Raw genomic sequence first — 19,462 nt, forward strand, 5'->3', positions numbered from 1 at the left:
TTTTCATGGCTTGATAGCTCTTTCTTTTTAACACTGAATACAATTCCATTGCCTGGATGTACCATATCCATTCACCCACTGGAGGACATCTACTGAAGGACTTGCTTCCAAGTTCTGGCAATTATGAATAAAGCTGCTATAAATACCTGTATTCAGGTTTTTGCAAAGATATAATTTTTTTTTTTTGGCTGTGTCATGCAGCTTGTGGGATTTTAGTTCCCTGACCAGGGATTGAACCTGGGCCCACGGCAGTGAAAGCACAGAGTCCTAACCGCTGGACTGCCAGGGAATTCCCTGCATAGACATAATTTTTAACTTATTTGGGTAAATACCAAGAAGCATGGTCGCTGGATCCTATGGTAAGAGTATGTTTAGTTTTGTATCTCTTACTATTTTTACCAGGGTTATATAGCTTAGTGACTAAAAACAGAGTCTGGAATCAGCTCCAGTACTTACTTACTAGCTATGTGTCATTGGACAAATTACTTAATCGTTCTAAGACTTATTTATAAAACACAAAAATGACAGTATCTATTTCACAGGGTTGTTCTGAGGGTCAGATGAAAACAGTGATAGTAAAATATTTAGGAACATAGTAAATGTTGAGTAAGTATTAGTTGTTTACTATTGATATTATCCTTATTACTCTTCTTAACTCTCTGGGCATGAAGTGTTAGTCAGCCAATACTGTAAACTTAGGTTGTAGAGACAGAATAGTTTCTTCATAAATTTTCTGCCTATACAAAGCATGAATTTATAACAGTGGCCTCCTGAGAGTCAGATTTTATCAAAATACTGAGGTCTCCAACCACGCAGAAAATAAAAACACTCCTTAACATGGGAAACTTCACTATAGTAGGTTATAAAAAAATGCAAATTAGCAACTTTTCTTTCCTAATATTGAGGGACAAGTTTCAAGCATAAAATATTTTACTGAATTTACGTTTTATGCATCTATTTTATGAAATAAATTTTGGCCTGAAAAGGTAGTTCAACTAGTCTGTTTAATTTTATATTAGGGAAATGGGGTCGTTTTCTTTTATGTGGTAGTACATTCATGCATAGGGTAGTATATTCATGCTGTAATAAGGTATAGAATAGTAAAATTATAAAATGAAGAAAAAAGGTTAAGAAATGGAATGACTATTAAATACAACTCCAAGGATTTCTGAAGAAAATTAACAATGCAATATTTTTCCTAAATATTTTAAAGTACTTAAATATAAATTTAAATCCTCAGATTTACCGTATAGTCCCACATTGTTGCTCCTCCAAATGTAGACAACACAAAGACGATCACTAAAGCTACCTGAATTTCAGTTACATCCACTCTAAAGAGGAAGGATAAAGAACAGATGTTTGTAAATCAAATTCCTAAATACGAAGCTTAATTAACCTTATATTAAAATCAAAAGATGTAAAAATCTCTATAGGCTTAGTTTATTTTTACCTTTAGTTTCATCACTGAATTATCAATTAACTACACTGTTAAGTGAAAAAGCCTACAGAACAATGCACTTACATATAGGTAAAAAACTTGTATATCATATATAAAATTGCTAATAACAGTTATCACGGAGATTACAGAAGGCTTTTATCTTCTACTGTACATACTTCTGCAAAGTTTGAATTTTTTAATAACAATCATGTATTACTCTTGTAATCAGGAAAAATTATGATAATATAAAAACCACCAGATGATTTAAGGCAAATTCTTAAACACTCTCAAGTCAATTTCATTTAAAAAGTAGGGAAAATTCCAACAGTTTTTCTCATTATGTTACTAATAGTCATTATAGTTTTTTGGTTTCCACAGACATTTTCCCCCTATATATAAACAAACTTCTTTCAAAAACCCACTAAACCAACATCAGTCTCTAATCTGCATCCCCTGCAGCTATCAACTCCTCTCTCCTTTGCTCCAAAAACAGGCTGAGAAGTAGTCCACATTTGTAATTTCCTCCTCTCTTCATATTTGCTGCTTAATCCATTTAGTCCAGTTTTTGGCCCCATTCTATTAAAATTGTTTAAGGTAAACAGTGACTTTCAATTTGTTGAATGCAAGGATACATTTCAGTTACTATCTCGCATAACTCCTCTCAATATTTAAAATGCTGATCACTCCCTTTTTCTTGAAATGCTTTGCTATGTTTTTATTGCCATGTTCTCTCGTGATTCTCCTAGCTTGCTGGAAGCTCTTCCCAGGCTCCTTCCTCCACATCTTAAATGCTGTTTCCAGAATTCCTCTTTTCTCTTTTTAGATTCTCTGAGTATTACGTATACCTAAGACTACCATCTATATGCTAATGACCTCTAAATCCGTTTCTCCTAATCCACATCTCTTTTTTCCAAGCTCCAAATTTTTATATCTGTCTACCTATTTTGCATCTCCATTCGGATGCCCTGGAGTTTTTAGATGCTAGAGGAATACTTATTGTTCTGCAAATATAAGAAATGTAGGGAACAGATCCAGATATAGAAGAAAAGACTTCTCAACTGAGTTATTTTGGGGGCATTTAGAAGGAGAAGGTGAATGGAACATTAACGCATAAATAAAAGGAAAATAATAACATCCAGTATTTGTAAGATCAGTGCTGGGCAAACCAAGGCCTCCAGGCTGCATGGAGAAATAGTCAAGTTAGTTGAAAAAGGTAAATGTAATAATATAATGTACGGTATTTTGTGGAGAAAAAGGAGGAAAAGTAATAACATTTACTAAGATCAGTTATGAGTCTTATGAACTATAAATTATGCCTGTTTTTTGGGAAGCGGAAATTGAAATGATTTTTCATGCCTGTATTGAAACAGGGGATATTACTATAGGAAAAAGACTCCAGAGCCAACATTCTTGCTACTACACCTGTGATTTATTATTAGAATTGTGTACTCTTTTTCCAGTAACAGTGGTAGAATTACATTAAGTTGATCCATAATTTTTCCAGGATATGATTAGTGACCAGAAGCAACTAGAAAAGCTGACCGAAATTATAGAACAAACTTTCTCTGAACTAAATGACGCATACAGGGATTGAGCTAGGAACCTTGGTTTCACATATGCATCATTCACACCACAGATTTGAAATTAAACTGAAAGCTTCATTCTTCCTCTCTGCCTTTTAAGGATAAACTAAATAAATGACAATTTTTTTTGGAAAATTTTAATGTTTATTTTTTCTCAGTAATTTTTTTCTTTACAATGAAGAATGTTGGTGTTCATGCATGTATGTTAAATGACAATTCTTGAGTCTGGAAAAAAGAAAGCTGAAAGGATATGGTAAAAAGGGTGGAATCACTAACAAAATCCTTAAATATCTGAAATATGAAGAGCCAGTTGAAGCTTGAAAGATATATTAGACAAGGAAAAGAATAATCTGTATAACAATTTACAAACTTAGAGAACTCATTAGGGGGTCCAAGATTTTAAAAAGTAAATCCAAAGACATAAAAAATCCAAGAAAGACGGATACTGGGGATATGGTGCAGGTACATTCTCAAACTATTATAGAGAACAATCTACAACAGTGCTCTTCAAAGTGTGGTCTAGGGTTTGTTACAGTCCGCAATAAGTATAGAAATTGAGAGTAAGCATTTAGAAACTTTCATCATAGTTTGATAGAGTAATTTTGTATCTCTTGAATTGAATGAAATATTGGGGACTGCATTTTGTAAGTCTGTTTTTTAATTTTTTAATTGCATGTTATCTCTCCATGATGGATTTGGGGGGCGGGCGGGGTAGAAATTAGTTCTTTACCACAAATATGTGGAAAAATGGCCATAATACCATATGGAAATTCTAAGGATTTTGAAAGAAGAGAAAATTAACACCGAGTCTAAATATTCACATGTAAATAACAAAGTACCACATAATACAAGTCAACATTGCACTTGGTTTAGATTTTTTAATTAAACTTTAAGTATTGTTTGCTGTATTGAATTGCATGGAAGCAGACCCTTGATACATGGGAGCAAATATGCTACAAATAAGATATGCCTTATCTCACATGGCAAGCGTTAATATAGGGACAGATTTTAACTGTTATCCTGTAAATTATTTCACTAACTATACTAAGGAAAATACTAATATATCACTGATTAACTTTAAAAAATCCTTAATTAAAAGTTGAAAATTATAGTTTGAGATAGTTATTAATGTTTTGTCGTTTAAATTATCTTATTCAAGATAACAAATTCGTATTTGTACTAAAATCTACATATTTTCAGGAGATAAAACATATAACAAAATATCTACAAGTAAAATAGAATAGTATTTCTTTTTCTGTTCTATGAAACAGTATAAAACAGTATTTTTATGTTCATAAGAAAAACAGAATAGTATTTCGTAACTCTCTTCCTTCTCTGTTTAATTTTTCTTCATACAATTAGGAGAGGCACTCTGCCATGAACCCTGAGCATCCCTGCATGTTCCTGTGGGGTGGGCAAGGAATCCAAGATCCTGAGCACCCTCTACCCGGGCCATTTCTCAGGGCTGTGTATACAGTGAGCAACCTTGAAGGATGAGGTTACATCTCCCCGCAAAGAGCAGGCTTGCTTCCACTTACTATAAAAGCAACAGATCCCTCAGTGTTCCTCTCCCATAATGCCACCCACCACATGTGCAGGCATTCATCCAGTCCCACCGCATGACCCCATGGGGCTCGGGAGTGGAGCAAGGGAACCTGGCATGAACCTGAACCTCAGGCTACTGCTTTTGCCCTGAGTTATAAAGTTGTCCTCTGCCTCTGACCCAGGAGTTTTGTGTCTTCTCTCAGCATTCATGAAACATTAACCGGCTCGCTCGGTAGCTTGTAAGGGTAAAATCCCAGACTCTTCACAGTTCACGACACAGAGCACTTACCACTCACTAGCTAATGTGTTATGTGCAGTATTTAACACATTTGGCTTGCTTTATTGTCTGTCTCCCATATTAGAACATAAACTCCAAGGGGGGCAGGGATTTTTGTCTGTTTTGTTTACTCACATTTTGTTTACTCATGTTACCCTAGAACCTAGAACAAGGCCTGGCATACACCAGATGCTTAATAAATACTTGTATGAATACTGTAAAAATATTTATTAAAATTCATTGTAAAAATATTACATCAGTATTCAATAAAATCACTCAAATTATATTGACCTTCCATCCTCAAATTTATTTTAACTTAGTTTCTTCTGTATGCTTATTTCCTTATGAAATTAGTTCCTTATCAGTAACTTACTGATTAATACATGATATCTGATTTTCTTTTAGTAAGAGTTACTTTTCAATGTCACTCAAAGTAAACATACAAAAGAAACTGAATTAAATTAAAGGATATGTCATGATAATGCTAACCTTATTACTGAGTACTTCTGTCCTCCAGATTCTGTACTAAGTCCTTTATATACATTATTATTTAATCTTTACAATAACCTTTTAAACACAATTATGATTATTCTCATTTTACAGATGAAGAAACTGAAGAAAATGAGGTTAAATAATTTATTTGTGGTCAAACAACTGGTATCTTGGAGACAGAATCTGATTCTACCCAATCTGATTCTAGAGCCTATGCTTTTCACTAGTAAACTTAAAACAGGAGCAATAGTAATAAATAACTTAAAGGTCTTTGAAAATTGGAAAAAAATTAAACAGCAAAATATAGTAAGTTTTTTAGTCCAATTAAGCTCTCATTTGGCATATTTTTCTTCAGTCTTTCAGAACAAGGGAAACCACGTTAAGTAGGCTTAAACCAAGAATACATTCATAAAACGAATTTCCACAGTAGATTCTCAGATTGTTTAGCCTGGTTTCATATATCTGTATTCTAACAACATAAACACCATAAAAATTAAACCTCTCAAAAATTGACAGATTTTCAGGAAATACATCCTAGTCAACAATTGATACTGACTGAGTTTGTAAGCATTTCCAGAGGCTTGGTTGATGTCCTACATACAGATCCTTCTTATAGTGTTAAGCTGGAACCAATGTATCCTACTCAATGCTCAATGGCATCTTTACTTTGGTAAAGTGAAAAAATACACAGATTAGGATCTGTGCCATACAGAGTAAGTATTTTACATGGTTGACCCCTGGGCACTGCAGGATCTCCTCCAGTCCCTGACATGCATGGTGCTCAACCATAACAGCCATTCCCCTAATGTTCTGAGTACTTCCTTTCCTCATGCTCCTGCCTAGAATGCTTTTACCCCAATCTGTCTGGCATATTCCATCGGCAAGTGACTCATCTTTGTATGTGCAGTTCTAGGCACACGTTAGGCTCTCAGTCAATAGCAAATGAGTATAAAATATACAACTGGGCCAGGAATGTGAACTGATTTATTTCAGAAAGATTTTGAATGAAGTTATAAGCCAGAAAGGTAAAGTCTAAGTCATTAAATAACAACAACAATTAACCAGAACATTGCATTTGTCATTAAATAACAATTAAGCAGAACATTGCATTGTTATATGACTCCAGTTTACCATAGCAAGTTCACCATATTAACTAAAATGCATTAGACTTTGCAAAGCTATGTTTCTGTTTTAGCCTATTTTAATCTATACATAGGTACAGATTCTTAATTTTACATTCTTGCCTTGAATTTTTAGCCTGGCTTTTTTGTTTTTTGGCTGCTCGACTTGCAGGATCTTAGGTCTCTGACCAGGGATTGAACACAGGCCCCAGCAGTGAAAGCGCCAAGCCCTAACCACTGGACCGCCAGGGAATTCCCTAGCCTGGGAATTTGATCCTTGGGTTCTTGACCAGTAGGTAAAGAATCAGCTGAAGACTCACATTTTCCATAAAAGCTTTCCTAAACGAATTCAGCCTACAGCCAGCTTCTCCTTACTTAGGATTTCTTCAGTGCTATGGAAACCTAAAGCAGGTCATTTTTCACATGGTTATGGACTGTATTAGCAGTGTCACAGAAGTATTATCCTATCCCTTTATTACAGTATACTATATAGTTCCTAAAACGGATTTTTTTTAAATGCATTTTGTATCCTTCCACAGTACCTAATACATTGATAATCCCACAGTACTGAGCAGCAGTCGTTAAGAGTGTGGGGTCTGGAGACTTGAGTTTTAACCCTGCCTCTACACTTTTTAGCAGTATAAGGAAGTTACAGAACCTCTCTGCCTCATTGGTACAGTGGCGGTAATACCCTTACAGGATTAATGTGAGGAATAAATGAGATAGGGCATGTAAAGCACTGAGTACAATGCCAGAACCATGCAAGTGCTCAAGAGGTGATAGCTGTGAGTATTCCCTAATTTAGAGTCAATGTGGAAAATTGCCAAAGGCCTTCACTCTGCTAACGATCCGTAGTTTTGAGCTTCTTTCATTTATCATTATCAGAGATTTTTTTCAGAGCTACTGTTTTTCCCATGCAGCAATAAAGTGTGGCTAAAAAGAATCAGTAGACGGGGAAGCCAAAGCAGAGAATGAGCCAATGGCAGACAGCTATTAAAGGACCAGGCAGAAAGGGAGCTGATGGAAGAGGGATAGAGAACAGAGTTCCTGCCTTGTGCACTATTTCCTGGTGTCTAAGAATGAGGCATCGGGGCAAATATTACAATGTTATTACATCATCTCATCAACTGTCTACCACAGCTGAGAGCCTCATGATTACTGTTGTTGGTGACTGCTGTAAAGGGATTACCCTTTCTGGACACACAAAAATTTGACCAAAAAGGACCTTTAGATTCCATATCTCATTATTTTATCACATAAGCCAAATGCTTTTTTTTCTTTTTAACATCTTTATTGGAATATAATTGCTTTACAATGTTGTGTTAGTTTTTGCTATATAACAAAGTGAATCAGTTGTACGTATACTTATATTCCCATATCTCCTCCCTCTTGTGTCTCCCTCCCACCCTCCCTATGCCACCCCTCTAGGTGGTCACAAAGCACCGAGCTGATCTCCCTGTGCTATGCGGCTGCTTCCCACTAACTATCTATTTTACGTTTGGTAGTGTATATATGTCCATGCCACTCTCTCACTTCGTCCCAGCTTACCCTTCCCCCTCCCCGTGTCCTTAAGTCCATTCCCTATATCTGTGTCTTTATTCCTGTCCTGGCCCTAGGTTCGCCAGTACCATTTTTTCTTTTTTTAGATTCCATATATATGTGTTAGCATATGGTATTTGTTTTTCTCTTTCTGACTTACTTCACTCTGTACAGCAGATTCTAGGTCCATCCACCTCACTACAAATAACTCAATTTTGTTTCTTTCTATGGCTGAGTAATATTCCATTGTATATATGTGCCACATCTTCTTTATCCATTCATCCGATGATGGACACTTAGGTTGTTTCCATCTCCGGACTATTGTAAATAGAGCTGCAATGAACATTTTGGTACATGACTCTTTTTGAATTATGGTTTTCTCAGGGTATATGCCCAGTAGTGGGATTGCTGGGTCATAGGGTAGTTCTATTCGTAGTTTTTTAAGGAACCTCCATACTGTTCTCCACAGTGGTTGTATCAATTTACATTCCCACCAACAGTGCAAGAGGGTTCCCTTTTCTCCACACCCTTCCAGCATTTACTGTTTGTAGATTTTTTGATGATGGCCATTCTGACTGGTGTGAGATGATATCTCATTGTAGTTTTGATTTGCATTTCTCTAATGATTAATGATGTTGAGCATTCTTCCATGTGTTTGTTGGCAGTCTGCATATCTTCTTTGGAGAAATGTCTATTTAGGTCTTCTGCCCATTTTTGGGTTGCATTGTTTGTTTTTTTGATATTGAGCTGCATGAGCTGCTTGTATATTTTGGAGATTAATCCTTTGTCAGTTGCTTCATTTGCAAATATTTTCTTCCATTCTGAGGGTTGTCTTTTCGTCTTGTTTATTCTTTCCTTTGCTGCAAATGCTACTTTTTTAAGTACTGCATATCCTTTTTCTATATTATTCAGGTCCCTTATTTTTCTCTTTCTCCTGTCTAATGTACTTGGGTTAGTAAGTTGGAGAAGAGGGAAAAAAATACAATTATCATCAAATATGTAACTATAACATGAAGAATACCTGAAAGATTAAAATTAAGGTGTAGCATTTATGGATGCTTCAATAAGTTAAAAGGTAACTTGAATTCCTGATTGACACTTTGTCCCCCTTACTATGGATAAATGAAGTATGACAGATAGTGAAAATGAATTTGATTATATTTTTAAATGTACAACTTAAAATACATACTTACTTTCCAAACCTCAACACGCCTGAAACATAAGTCTGCCAGTGAGCACAATAAAACATGAACATCCCAATAAAACAGCAGAAAAACAACCAGTCAGGATACGTTCCTAAGCGAACAGCAATTGAAGCTCCAACTGCCATAAAAACTGAAAGAAACAAGAACCATTAAGAATTTAAAATAATTAATTAAATGATTGCCACTGACTGTTTAGAAATACAGAATTTTAAGGTGCATAATCTTGGCATGAAAATAAGGCACACTAAGCAAAATAAATTCCTGAACAGACTTTCAAAACACACTGTGCAAAACTGCTTCCAACTGTAAACCAAAACAAACCAAACAGCTCAGTTTTTAAGCCATCATTAAAAGACCAACAAACAAAAAAAAACAACTATAGGAAAAAAACCTCCACTAAAACCTTACCTGTGGAAAGAGAGTCACAGCCATGGTCAAAAAGTTCCCCTAAAGGAGAACAAGAATTTGTTCTTCTGGCTTGTTTCCCATCAATAGCATCCAGTGACTGGTAGATAAAGAGTCCTAATGCACATAAAAGGTATGTCCAGTACGGTGCCTAAAAAGAAATGGAAACAATGAAGACTGGTGAGTGACAATAAGCTGGCTTCTGCTTGAAAATAGCTCAACCCAAGCCAAGTGACACATTTTCTTATGTTCGCACTTTGTATCACCCCAGTGTGTTACAAGGAACATTTATAACCTTCCTTCTACAGGTGAGAATTAAATTGAGAAGTGAATTGCTCTAGGTCATCTGCGTAGAGTGTCACAAAAGTCCGTACTGTGAGAAGCCGAAAGTTAAATGACCAAGCAAGGATTAGGACCCTGATTTTGATTCTTAGTCCACAGCTCTTTTAATATAATACTATTCATATATGGCACGGATTTGAAATTATTCAGTAAGTCTCTGCTATGAAAGAAGATCTTATAGACAAACCACAGACCCCAGCTTCCTTTCATGATGGAGTATCAGGGGCTGGATTTACTCTCCCATCTTGTATAACGAGAAAAGCAATAAAATAAATAAAACAACCATTTTCAGACACTGCAGGCAGCGCAGCACTGTGATCCCTGACAGAAGGGAAACAAATGACCGGAGCCCTGTGACTGCTCCAGCTTAGTGCCTATAGGCAGTCTCCAGGCCACAGTACAGGAGTGGGGAACCGGAACAGAGGCCAGCAACCCTGCTGTGCTGAGAAGAAACGCAGCAGAGGTCAGGAAGGTCAAGGCAGCTAGAATCTGTGTGGCAGAGCACTGGAGAGGAGAGAGGCACAAACTGTGGAGATCTGGAGTCTTTGTCTGAGAAGTGACCTGTGCCTAATGAGACAAAACTACTAACCAAGGCCAGGGAAAAAACCACTGGACAAACAATTCTTGAAGCCCACACAAAGCTGGGAATGGTTTATGTTCCCACCAGGCACAGCATGTAAGACCATGTAATACTTAGGGCACTGGGTAGAGTTCTCAGAAGTGTATTCCCTTAGCAGTGGGCATTAATTAGCCCTAGACCAAAGGCCCTAACAGATGTAAAACCTAGCCTCAGAAGGATCTGACTGATTCCAGGTAACTTAACTAAAGCCAACACAAAGTACAACATCTTAAAGGAATACCCCACCAAACCTAGTACCCCAAAATGTAAAATTCACAATGTTTGGCATCCAATAAAAATTACTAGTTATTCAAAGAAGCGGGGAAATATACTCTACAACTAGGAGTAACATCAATCAATAGAACCAGACCCAGGAATGACAGAGATAATGAAATCTGCAGATTAGGACATTAAAAGTTCTTATAAATATGCCTCATGTGTTCAAGAAGGTGGAGGAAAACATGGAAGACTACAGTGTAACCTCTAGAAATGGAGAGTACAAGATTTCAATGTAAAATATACTAGATGAGATTAACAGCGTATTAGACAGTGCAGAAGAAAAGATCAGTGAACTTGCAGAGTACCGACAGAAACTACCCAAAATCATGCACAGAAATAAAAAGACTAAAAATAATTGAACTGGGCATCAGTGACCTGTGAGACAACAGTAGTCTAACATATATGTAATTGAAATCTCAGAAGGAGAGAAGAAAGAGGGTTGGACATGAAACATATAAGAAAAAATGATGGCTGGAAATGTCCAAATTTGATAAAAATCTATAAACTTACATATCCAAGAAGCTCAACAAACCCCAAGCAGAATAAGTTTTTTTTTTTAAACCCACCAAGGCACATCATAATCAAATCACTGAAGACCAGTGATAAAGAAAATCATTAAAGAAGCCAGAGGAAAAAGACACATTACATACAGAAGCATAGATAATAATGGCAGACGAAAGAGTAAACTTGAAGGTAGATCAATAGAAATGATGCAATTTAAACAAGAGAGAGAAAAAATTTAAAAATGACCATTCTTTTCTTTCAGCACTTTATAAATGTACTCCACTTCCTCAGGGACCTGTGTGATGATAGCAATGGTCAACCCAGAATTCTATGTCTCAGAGAGGAAGTACAGCAAAATTGTTGACTAAGGTTTTAAAGTTAGATCTGTGTTTGAGTTCTTGGCTCTGTTATGTAATAGCCAAGTGACCCTGGGAAAGTCATTTAAACTCTCTAAACTTTGGTTATCTGATTTGTAAGATGTGAATAATACTTGCAGTTGTATCTGATGAAAAATATTCTTAGATGGCTCTTTACACAGAGCCTGGCACATAGTAAGTGCTCAATAAGGTTAGCTATTGTAGGGAGTTCCCTGGTGGCCTAGTGGTTAGGATTTGGGGCTTTCACTGCTGTGGCCCGGGTTCAATCCCTAGCTGGGGAACTGAGATCCTGTAAGCTGCACACAGTGGCCAAAAAAAAAAAAAAAAAAGTTAGCTATTGTCATTAAATTGTGTTTTGCATATTTTTAGTGGCAAATATAGTTTTTAAAATATCAATGTATGTATGGTCTATGTGGTAATTCTGCAAATACCAATCAACCTGCTACCTCATTCTTCAATCTAAGTAAGTAGAAGTTTACTTTGAACTTCAATAAACATTTCATCATTTGTTAATATTACATGCCCAGTATTAATGACTACACTATTAATTGCTTTAAAAGACGTATGAAAGGCTTCCCTGGTGGCACAGTAGTTAAGCATCTGCCTGCCAATGCAGGGGACACGGGTTCGAGCCCTGGTCCAGGAAGATCCCACATGCTGCAGAGCCACTAAGCCCGTGTGCCACAGCTACTGAGCTTGCGCTCTAGAGCCCATGAACCACAACTACTGAGCCCATGCACCACAACTACTGAAGCCCATGCACCTAGAGCCCGTGCTCCGCAACAAGAGAAGCCACCGCAATGAGAGGCCCACGCACCCCAAAGAAGAGTAGCCCCGCTCATCGCAACTAGAGGAAGCCTGCGCACAGCAACGAAGACCCAACGCAGCCAAAAATAAATAAATAAATAATATATTTTAAAAATGCATTATTGTATTTGATACAGCAATCCACAGAGACAAGGTGGACAAGGCATTATCATGTTCTTTGCATTACAGATAAAAGAGAAACTTAGGGAGGGGTGATAAAGTTCCATTGAGAAGAGCAGCTAGACTGGGTCTAGGCATCAAACCCAGGTTTTCTGACCCGCCCTATGGTAGATCTATCAGATTGGTCATGCTGCAGGCTACACAGACTGGATGCAGCTTCCCACCTGGACTCTTACCTATTCTTTCAAACCTGCTGAGAAGCACTTTCCTGCCCCCACAATACAATTCCAGGCGCAGTGAACCAGACGGGTGGGAAAGCGCTGCAGCTGAGAGAGACTTCTTTCCTCTTAAGCCCAGAAAGGCATACCAGTCCACCAGCTGCTCGTTCGCTACCTTTCCAGTCTTCCCAAGGCCACAGGAGCTGGACCTATCTTCTCTTTACTCTGTTGTCATTACCTCCATTCCCACCTAGGAGCTATGAAACAGTCTGCAAATGTTCAACTTCTTTTCTCACCTGTTATCTCTGCAAAACAGGCCCCAGCCGGGAGATCCACTTGCCGGGAGCAGCATGCCCCTTCCTTCCAGGCGTCTGCTTAACGTGGGTGTCACTACAGAAGACACTCTGGGTGGAAGCAGGATCTACAGGGCCACCCCAACTCAATTCTAGTTTTCATGTTAACTTATTTTAAAAAATTTTAAATGTAAGCATGGGAAAGTCAGGTGTGGATTACAAAGTCTTAAGCAATATATCAGAATACTTCTGCAGAAGGAGACTATATAAAAAGTGGAACTTCTCCAGATCATATTAGATTCTTAATATTTAAAGTTCTTAATTATATAATTTTTATAATATCTACTGTATCCTTTAAGATCGGAATTTTATACTACATCATAGAAACCTTTCCAGGTCAAGCATAAAGATCTACATCATTCTTTTACATGACTGCATGGTATTCAATTATGTGGCTATATCACAATTTAAGTAATAACTCACTAATGATGAATCTTACATGACTGTGTGAAAGACTATTATATAAGTTTATTCTAGAAAACAAAATAATTACTAAGAATCAATCATAAGCCCTAGTCATTAAAAAAAAAACACTAATACATTTAAATTGCTTTTCAGTTACATCACTGAAAAAGAACTGTATACAACTAGCTATTTGGGATATTTTACTTTTTCCAGTTACTTGAAATAAAGGATTAGAGAAACCAGAGATTTGAACCAGACCGTATGGCAACTGTTCTCGTTCAAAATAACTCTGGATCAGAGAGAACACTCATATATAGATCAATTATTTATCCTGGGTATTATACCCCTTTTTATACGTGTTTGAATGAGCACACACATCAGGAAAAGGACGAAAAGATTTAGAAAGTGATCAATGAACACATTTCTTTTTTTTTATTAATGAATTTATTTATATTCTTTTGGCTGTGTTGGGTCTTCGTTGCTGCACGCGGGCTTTCTCTAGTTGCAGCGAGCGGGGGCTACTCTTTGTTGCGGTGCGCGGGCTTCTCATTGCGGTGGCTTCTTGTTGCGGAGCATGGGCTCTAGGCACCCAGGCTTCAGTAGTTGTGGCTTGTGGGCTCTAGAGCGCAGCCTCAGTAGTTGTGGCGCACGGGCTTAGCTGCTCCGTGGCATGTGGGATCTTCCTGGACCAGGGCTCGAACCTGTGTCCCCTGCATTGGCAGGTGGGTACTTAACCACTGTACCACCAGGGAAGTCCCAGTGAACACATTTCTGCTCACTGGACAAATTTTACTTACAGCTCAGAACTTAGAATACTGGATTTTGGGGAATACATTCTTAGGTTTTCTGTAAATGAAGATGCTAGACTAGGTAGTCTCTAAGACCCCATCTTTAATATGGAACTAGAATCCTCTCAAGAGTAGGAGGTATGTTCTCTGTTTTTAAAATCTGCTGTTTATACCATGAGAGCTAAATAACTAGATGATTAAAATCAACTGATCAGGTTAACAGGTTACCTGGTAACCTATCAGGTAAAATGGTTTCCGAAAGGAATAATACATGTCCTGGGTTTTTCTTGCAGAGTGGTTAGGAGTATAGACTCTGCATTCCACCTGCACCTGATCCTTGAGTGAGCTGGATGAGCTACTTAACCTCTCAGTGCCTTAGTTTCCCTTTATGAAAAATGGGAGTAATCACTGTTCCTATCTCACTGTGAGAATTAAATGAATTATTACATGTCAAGGGCTTAGAAAAGTGCCTGGCATATGGGAAGAGCTCAGTATATTTTAGTTATTATTTCTGATACTATATAAGATAATTTTAGGTGATTCATAGATAAATTTTCATTTTAATACTTATATCTTTATTTAATGTATTTTGGAAAATATTAATTTAAAAATTATCTAGCATAGCTATCAAATCTATGATTGTAGATATTAAGGCTTCAAGTGTAAGTCTTTAAAAAGGAGTAGATTTAAAGTTGATGTAAAGAAAAACAGTAAATAAAAAATAGCACAGGTAATACACAAAAGCAAAAATCTTCCTCAATTAAAATTTAGGAAATACTGAAACTATACAATGCCTATTTATGTGAATTTTCATACTTAAAAAGTGTCTCTTTGCTTTAAATAGCTTTGGATATAAGTTGATACAGATGCAAAAGGTATTACATAATCAGTAATGACTGGGTCACCTTGTAACAGGGAGATTTCAATTATCCAAACATCAATTGACTTCTCTCTCCATAAAAAATAGAAACTGCATTTATAAGAGGTAGGAAGAAAGAAAATCAGAAGACAGGTCAGGCTTATGTGAAAAAATATAACGCTGGTGTGGCGTTAGAGGTGGACTTTGTACCCAGTCAAGTGATTCTAGTGATTTCTAAACTAAACTCGTGGAATTTTAATAGGCTGCTAATCTGACACGACTCTAACTCGTATTATGTGCCTGTGACACAGCTGAACCTGTGGCCAGGGGCACTTCCTTGTTTACAGAAGGAGGGTTCCCGTTGGAACCGAGGCTGGGGAGGCTCCAAAGACTTGGTGGTCACAAAGGGTAGGGTCATTCTCAGTCCTGCCCAGCAGGAAGACCCTAGCCGCTTACTGCTTCACCACGAGGTTTGGCTTCAGCTCGGGTGCAGGCCAGCATTTAAGAGGAGCACACCCACCTTCAGGAAATGAGGCGGGTTACAAGCTGGGGGGTGGGGTGGGCACGAACACCAGGCAACCAGCATCTCAGGGCCGGAGGGGCTTTCTCAGGACATTAGAAATCTTTACTTTGAAAGGCATTCTTCTTGCTTTGTAAATTTCCTGTGAATAGTTGTATTCTTTTTAAAAACCTCCTTTAGTACTTACTAGAATCCTTGTTGAAAATGCCAGCCTCTCACTGGGCCAAGGGAAACAGGCAGGGAGAGGGGAATGAAGAGAATCCCCTGGGCAGATCTATCATCATCAACTGTGTTGGGTGCTTTCACATCTGTTCTGCTCTTTAACTTCACAGAAACCAAGTGGTCGGACCCTCACCCAGGTCAAACCGGCCAGGAGTGGGATTTAAAGCTCCTTCTATACACCACAATGCCATGTTTTATCCACACTTGAACCAGAATTCTAAAGGAGAAACAGCTTGTTTCTTGGGAATCAAGTATAGGAAAGCCACAGGAATCAAAGGGACGATCCCCGAAGCAAAGCTACTTCTACATTACCTGCAGAAGCTCCTTCTAGACAGGGCTGGATTTAGGGTGAGGCGAGCAAGGCACCGTGGCTGCAGAATTTAAGGCGGCACTTCCTACTCTCAGGGTCGTGCACATGCCTGCTTGCCTCACTCTACTCTGTGCCCTGCTTCTAGAACGTTCACCTCCTGCAAGTTATTTTGCTTTAGTAAAAGAGGCCACTCTCTTACAAGAGTCCTGCCTTAATAAGCGATGCTTGTTAAGTTATTGAACTGGTTAAAACAAAATAGAGGGAGATAGGTGATTTTTAAAAAAGAGGAAATATTCTAGATTTCAAAGAAACCAAACCTATAAAAGAATTTGACTAGGTTATTGCCTTTTCTTATTATTCCCCCAACAAATAACTCTTTACTTTATAGTCCAAAATCCAATCGAATCTGAATTATTTAGACAGGGAATAAACCATTTCTTAAGGTCATTCTAATTTCCACAGATACACTTGCTTTTCGATTCAACTTTCTATCATCATGAAGGAAAGAAATTATTCAATGCCCTTTGATCCACCCTAGGCTGGGCACCTATCTCCTACAAACACTCTCTTAACAGACACTGACATGGATTTATATACATAGATCAAGAGGGCAGAGCACAATTAGAGAAAGAAGAACAAAAACACCCCAAGTTAGCAGAAGGAAAGAAATCATAAAGATCAGAGGAGAAATAAATGAAAAAGAAAGGAAGGAAACAATAGCAAAGATCAATAAAACTAAAAGCTGGTTCTTTGAGAAGATAAACAAAATTGATAAACCATTAGCCAGACTCATCAAGAAAAAAAGGGAGAAGACTCAAATCAACAGAATTAGAATGAAAACGGAGAAGTAACAGCTGACACTGCAGAAATACAAAAGATCATGAGAGATTACAACAAGCACCTATAGGCCAATAAAACAGACAACCTGGAAGAAATGGACAAATTCTTGGGAAAGCACAACGTTCCGAGAATGAACCAAAAGAAATAGAAAATATAAACAGACCAGGGCTTCCCTGGTGGGGCAGTGGTTGAGAGTCCGCCTGCCGATTCAGGGGATGCGGGTTCGTGCCCCGGTCCGGGAAGATCCCACATGCCGCAGAGCGGCTGGACCCGTGAGCCATGGCCACTGAGCCTGCACGTCCGGAGCCTGTGCTCCACAATGGGAGAGTCCACAACAGTGAGAGGCCCATGTACTGCCAAATAAATAAATAAATAAATAAACAAACAAACAAAAAGACCAATCACAAGCACTGAAATTGAAACTGTGATTAAAAATCTTCCAACAAACAAAAGCTCAGGACCAGATGGCTTCACAGGCAAATTCTATCAAACATTTAGAGAAGAGCTAACACCTGTCCTTCTCAAATTCTTCCAAAATATAGCAGAGGAAGGAACACTCCCAAGCTCATTCTACGAGTCCACCATCACCCTGATACCAAAACCAGACAAAGATGTCACAAAAAAAGAAAACTACAGGCCAGTATCACTGATGAACATAGATGCAAAAATCCTCAACAAAATACTAGCAAACAGAATCCAACAGCACATTAAAAGGATCATACACCATGATCAAGTGGGGTTTATCCCAGGAATGCAAGGATTCTTCAATACATGCAAATATCAATGTGATACACATTAAGCAACTGAAGGATAAAAACCAGATGATAATCTCAATAGATGCAGAAAAAGCTTTAGACAAAATTCAACACCCATTTATGATAAAAATTCTCCAGAAAGTAGGCATAGAGGGAACTTACCTCAACATAATAAAGGCCATATATGACAAACCCACAGCAAACATCGTTCTCAATGTTGAAAAACTGAAACCATTTCCACTGAGATAAGGAACAAGAAAAGGTTGCCCAGTCTCACCACTATTATTCAACATAGTTTTGGAAGTTTTAGCCACAGCAATCAGAGAAGAAAAAGAAATAAAAGGAATCCAAACTGGAAAGGAAGAAGTAAAACTGTCACTGTTTGCAGATGACATGATACTATACACAAAGAATCCTAAAGACACTACCAGAAAACTACTAGAGCTAATCAATGAATTTGATAAAGTAGCAGGATACAAAATTAATGCACAGATACCTCTTGCATTCCTATACACTAATGACGAAAAATCTGAAAGAGAAATTAAGGAAACACTCCCATTTACCACTGCAACAAAAAGAATAAAATATCTAGGAATAAACCTACGTAAGGAGACAAAAGACCTGTATGCAGAAAACTATAAGACACTGATGAAAGAAATTAAAGATGATACAAACAGATGGAGAGATATATCATGTTCTTGGATCGGAAGAATCAACATTGTGAAAATGACGATAGTACTGAAAGCAATCTACAGAGTCAATTCAACTACCACTGGCATTTTTCACAACTAGAACAAAAAATTTCACAATTTTTATGGAAACACAAAAGATGCTGAATAGCCAAAGCAATCTTGAGGAAAAAGAATGGAGTTGGAGGAATCAGGTTCCCTGAGTTCAGACTATCCTACAAAGCTATGGTAATCAGACAGTATGGTACTGGCACAAAAACAGAAATATAGATCAATGGAACAACACAGAAAGCCCAGAGGTAAACCCACACACATATGGTCACCCTTTCTTTGATAAAGGAGGCAAGAATATACAATGGAGAAAAGAAGCCTCTTCAATAAGTGGTACTGGGAAAACTGGAGAGCTACGTGTGAAAGATTGAAATTAGAACACTCCCTAACACCATATACAAAAATAAACTCAAAATGGATTAGAGACCTAATGTAAGAGAGACACTATAAAACTCTTAGAGGAAAACATAGGCAGAACACTCTATGACATAAATCACAGCCAGATCCTTTTTGACCCACCTCCTAGAGAAATGGAAATAAAAACAAAAATAAACAAATGGGACCTAATGAAACTTAAAAGCTTTTGCACAGCAAAGGAAACCATAAACAAGACCAAAACACAACCCTCAGAATGGGAGAAAATATTTGCAAACGAAGCAAATGACAAAGGATTAATTTCCAAAATATACAAGCAGCTCATGCACCTCAATATCAAAAAAAATAAACAACCCAATCCAAAAATGGGCAGAAGACCTAAATAGACATTTCCCCAAGGAAGATATACAGACTGCCAACAAAC

At 37.6% G+C, this 19,462-nt stretch overlaps 1 protein-coding gene across 4 annotated transcripts in view; it reads right to left on the bottom strand.

The window, feature by feature from the left end:
• The window catches only part of CHPT1 (choline phosphotransferase 1), a 35,108-nt gene that overhangs the window by 9,988 nt on the left and 5,658 nt on the right, over positions 1 to 19,462 (bottom strand). For all 4 annotated transcript variants that reach the window (XR_009543286.1, XM_060164814.1, XM_060164816.1 and 1 more), the window contains exons 2-4: positions 9,609 to 9,756; positions 9,189 to 9,330; positions 1,247 to 1,331 (exon numbers count right to left, since the gene is read on the bottom strand). Coding sequence is in view for 3 of the 4 variants with exons in the window: in XM_060164814.1 (XP_060020797.1) it covers positions 1,247 to 1,331; positions 9,189 to 9,330; positions 9,609 to 9,756 (375 nt within the window). In the remaining variant the exon portion in view is untranslated. The remainder of the gene's footprint in view (positions 1 to 1,246; positions 1,332 to 9,188; positions 9,331 to 9,608; positions 9,757 to 19,462) is intronic.

Source organism: Lagenorhynchus albirostris, chromosome 11 (genome assembly GCF_949774975.1).
Source record: "Lagenorhynchus albirostris chromosome 11, mLagAlb1.1, whole genome shotgun sequence".
In the NCBI taxonomy this organism is placed as follows: domain Eukaryota; kingdom Metazoa; phylum Chordata; class Mammalia; order Artiodactyla; family Delphinidae; genus Lagenorhynchus; species Lagenorhynchus albirostris.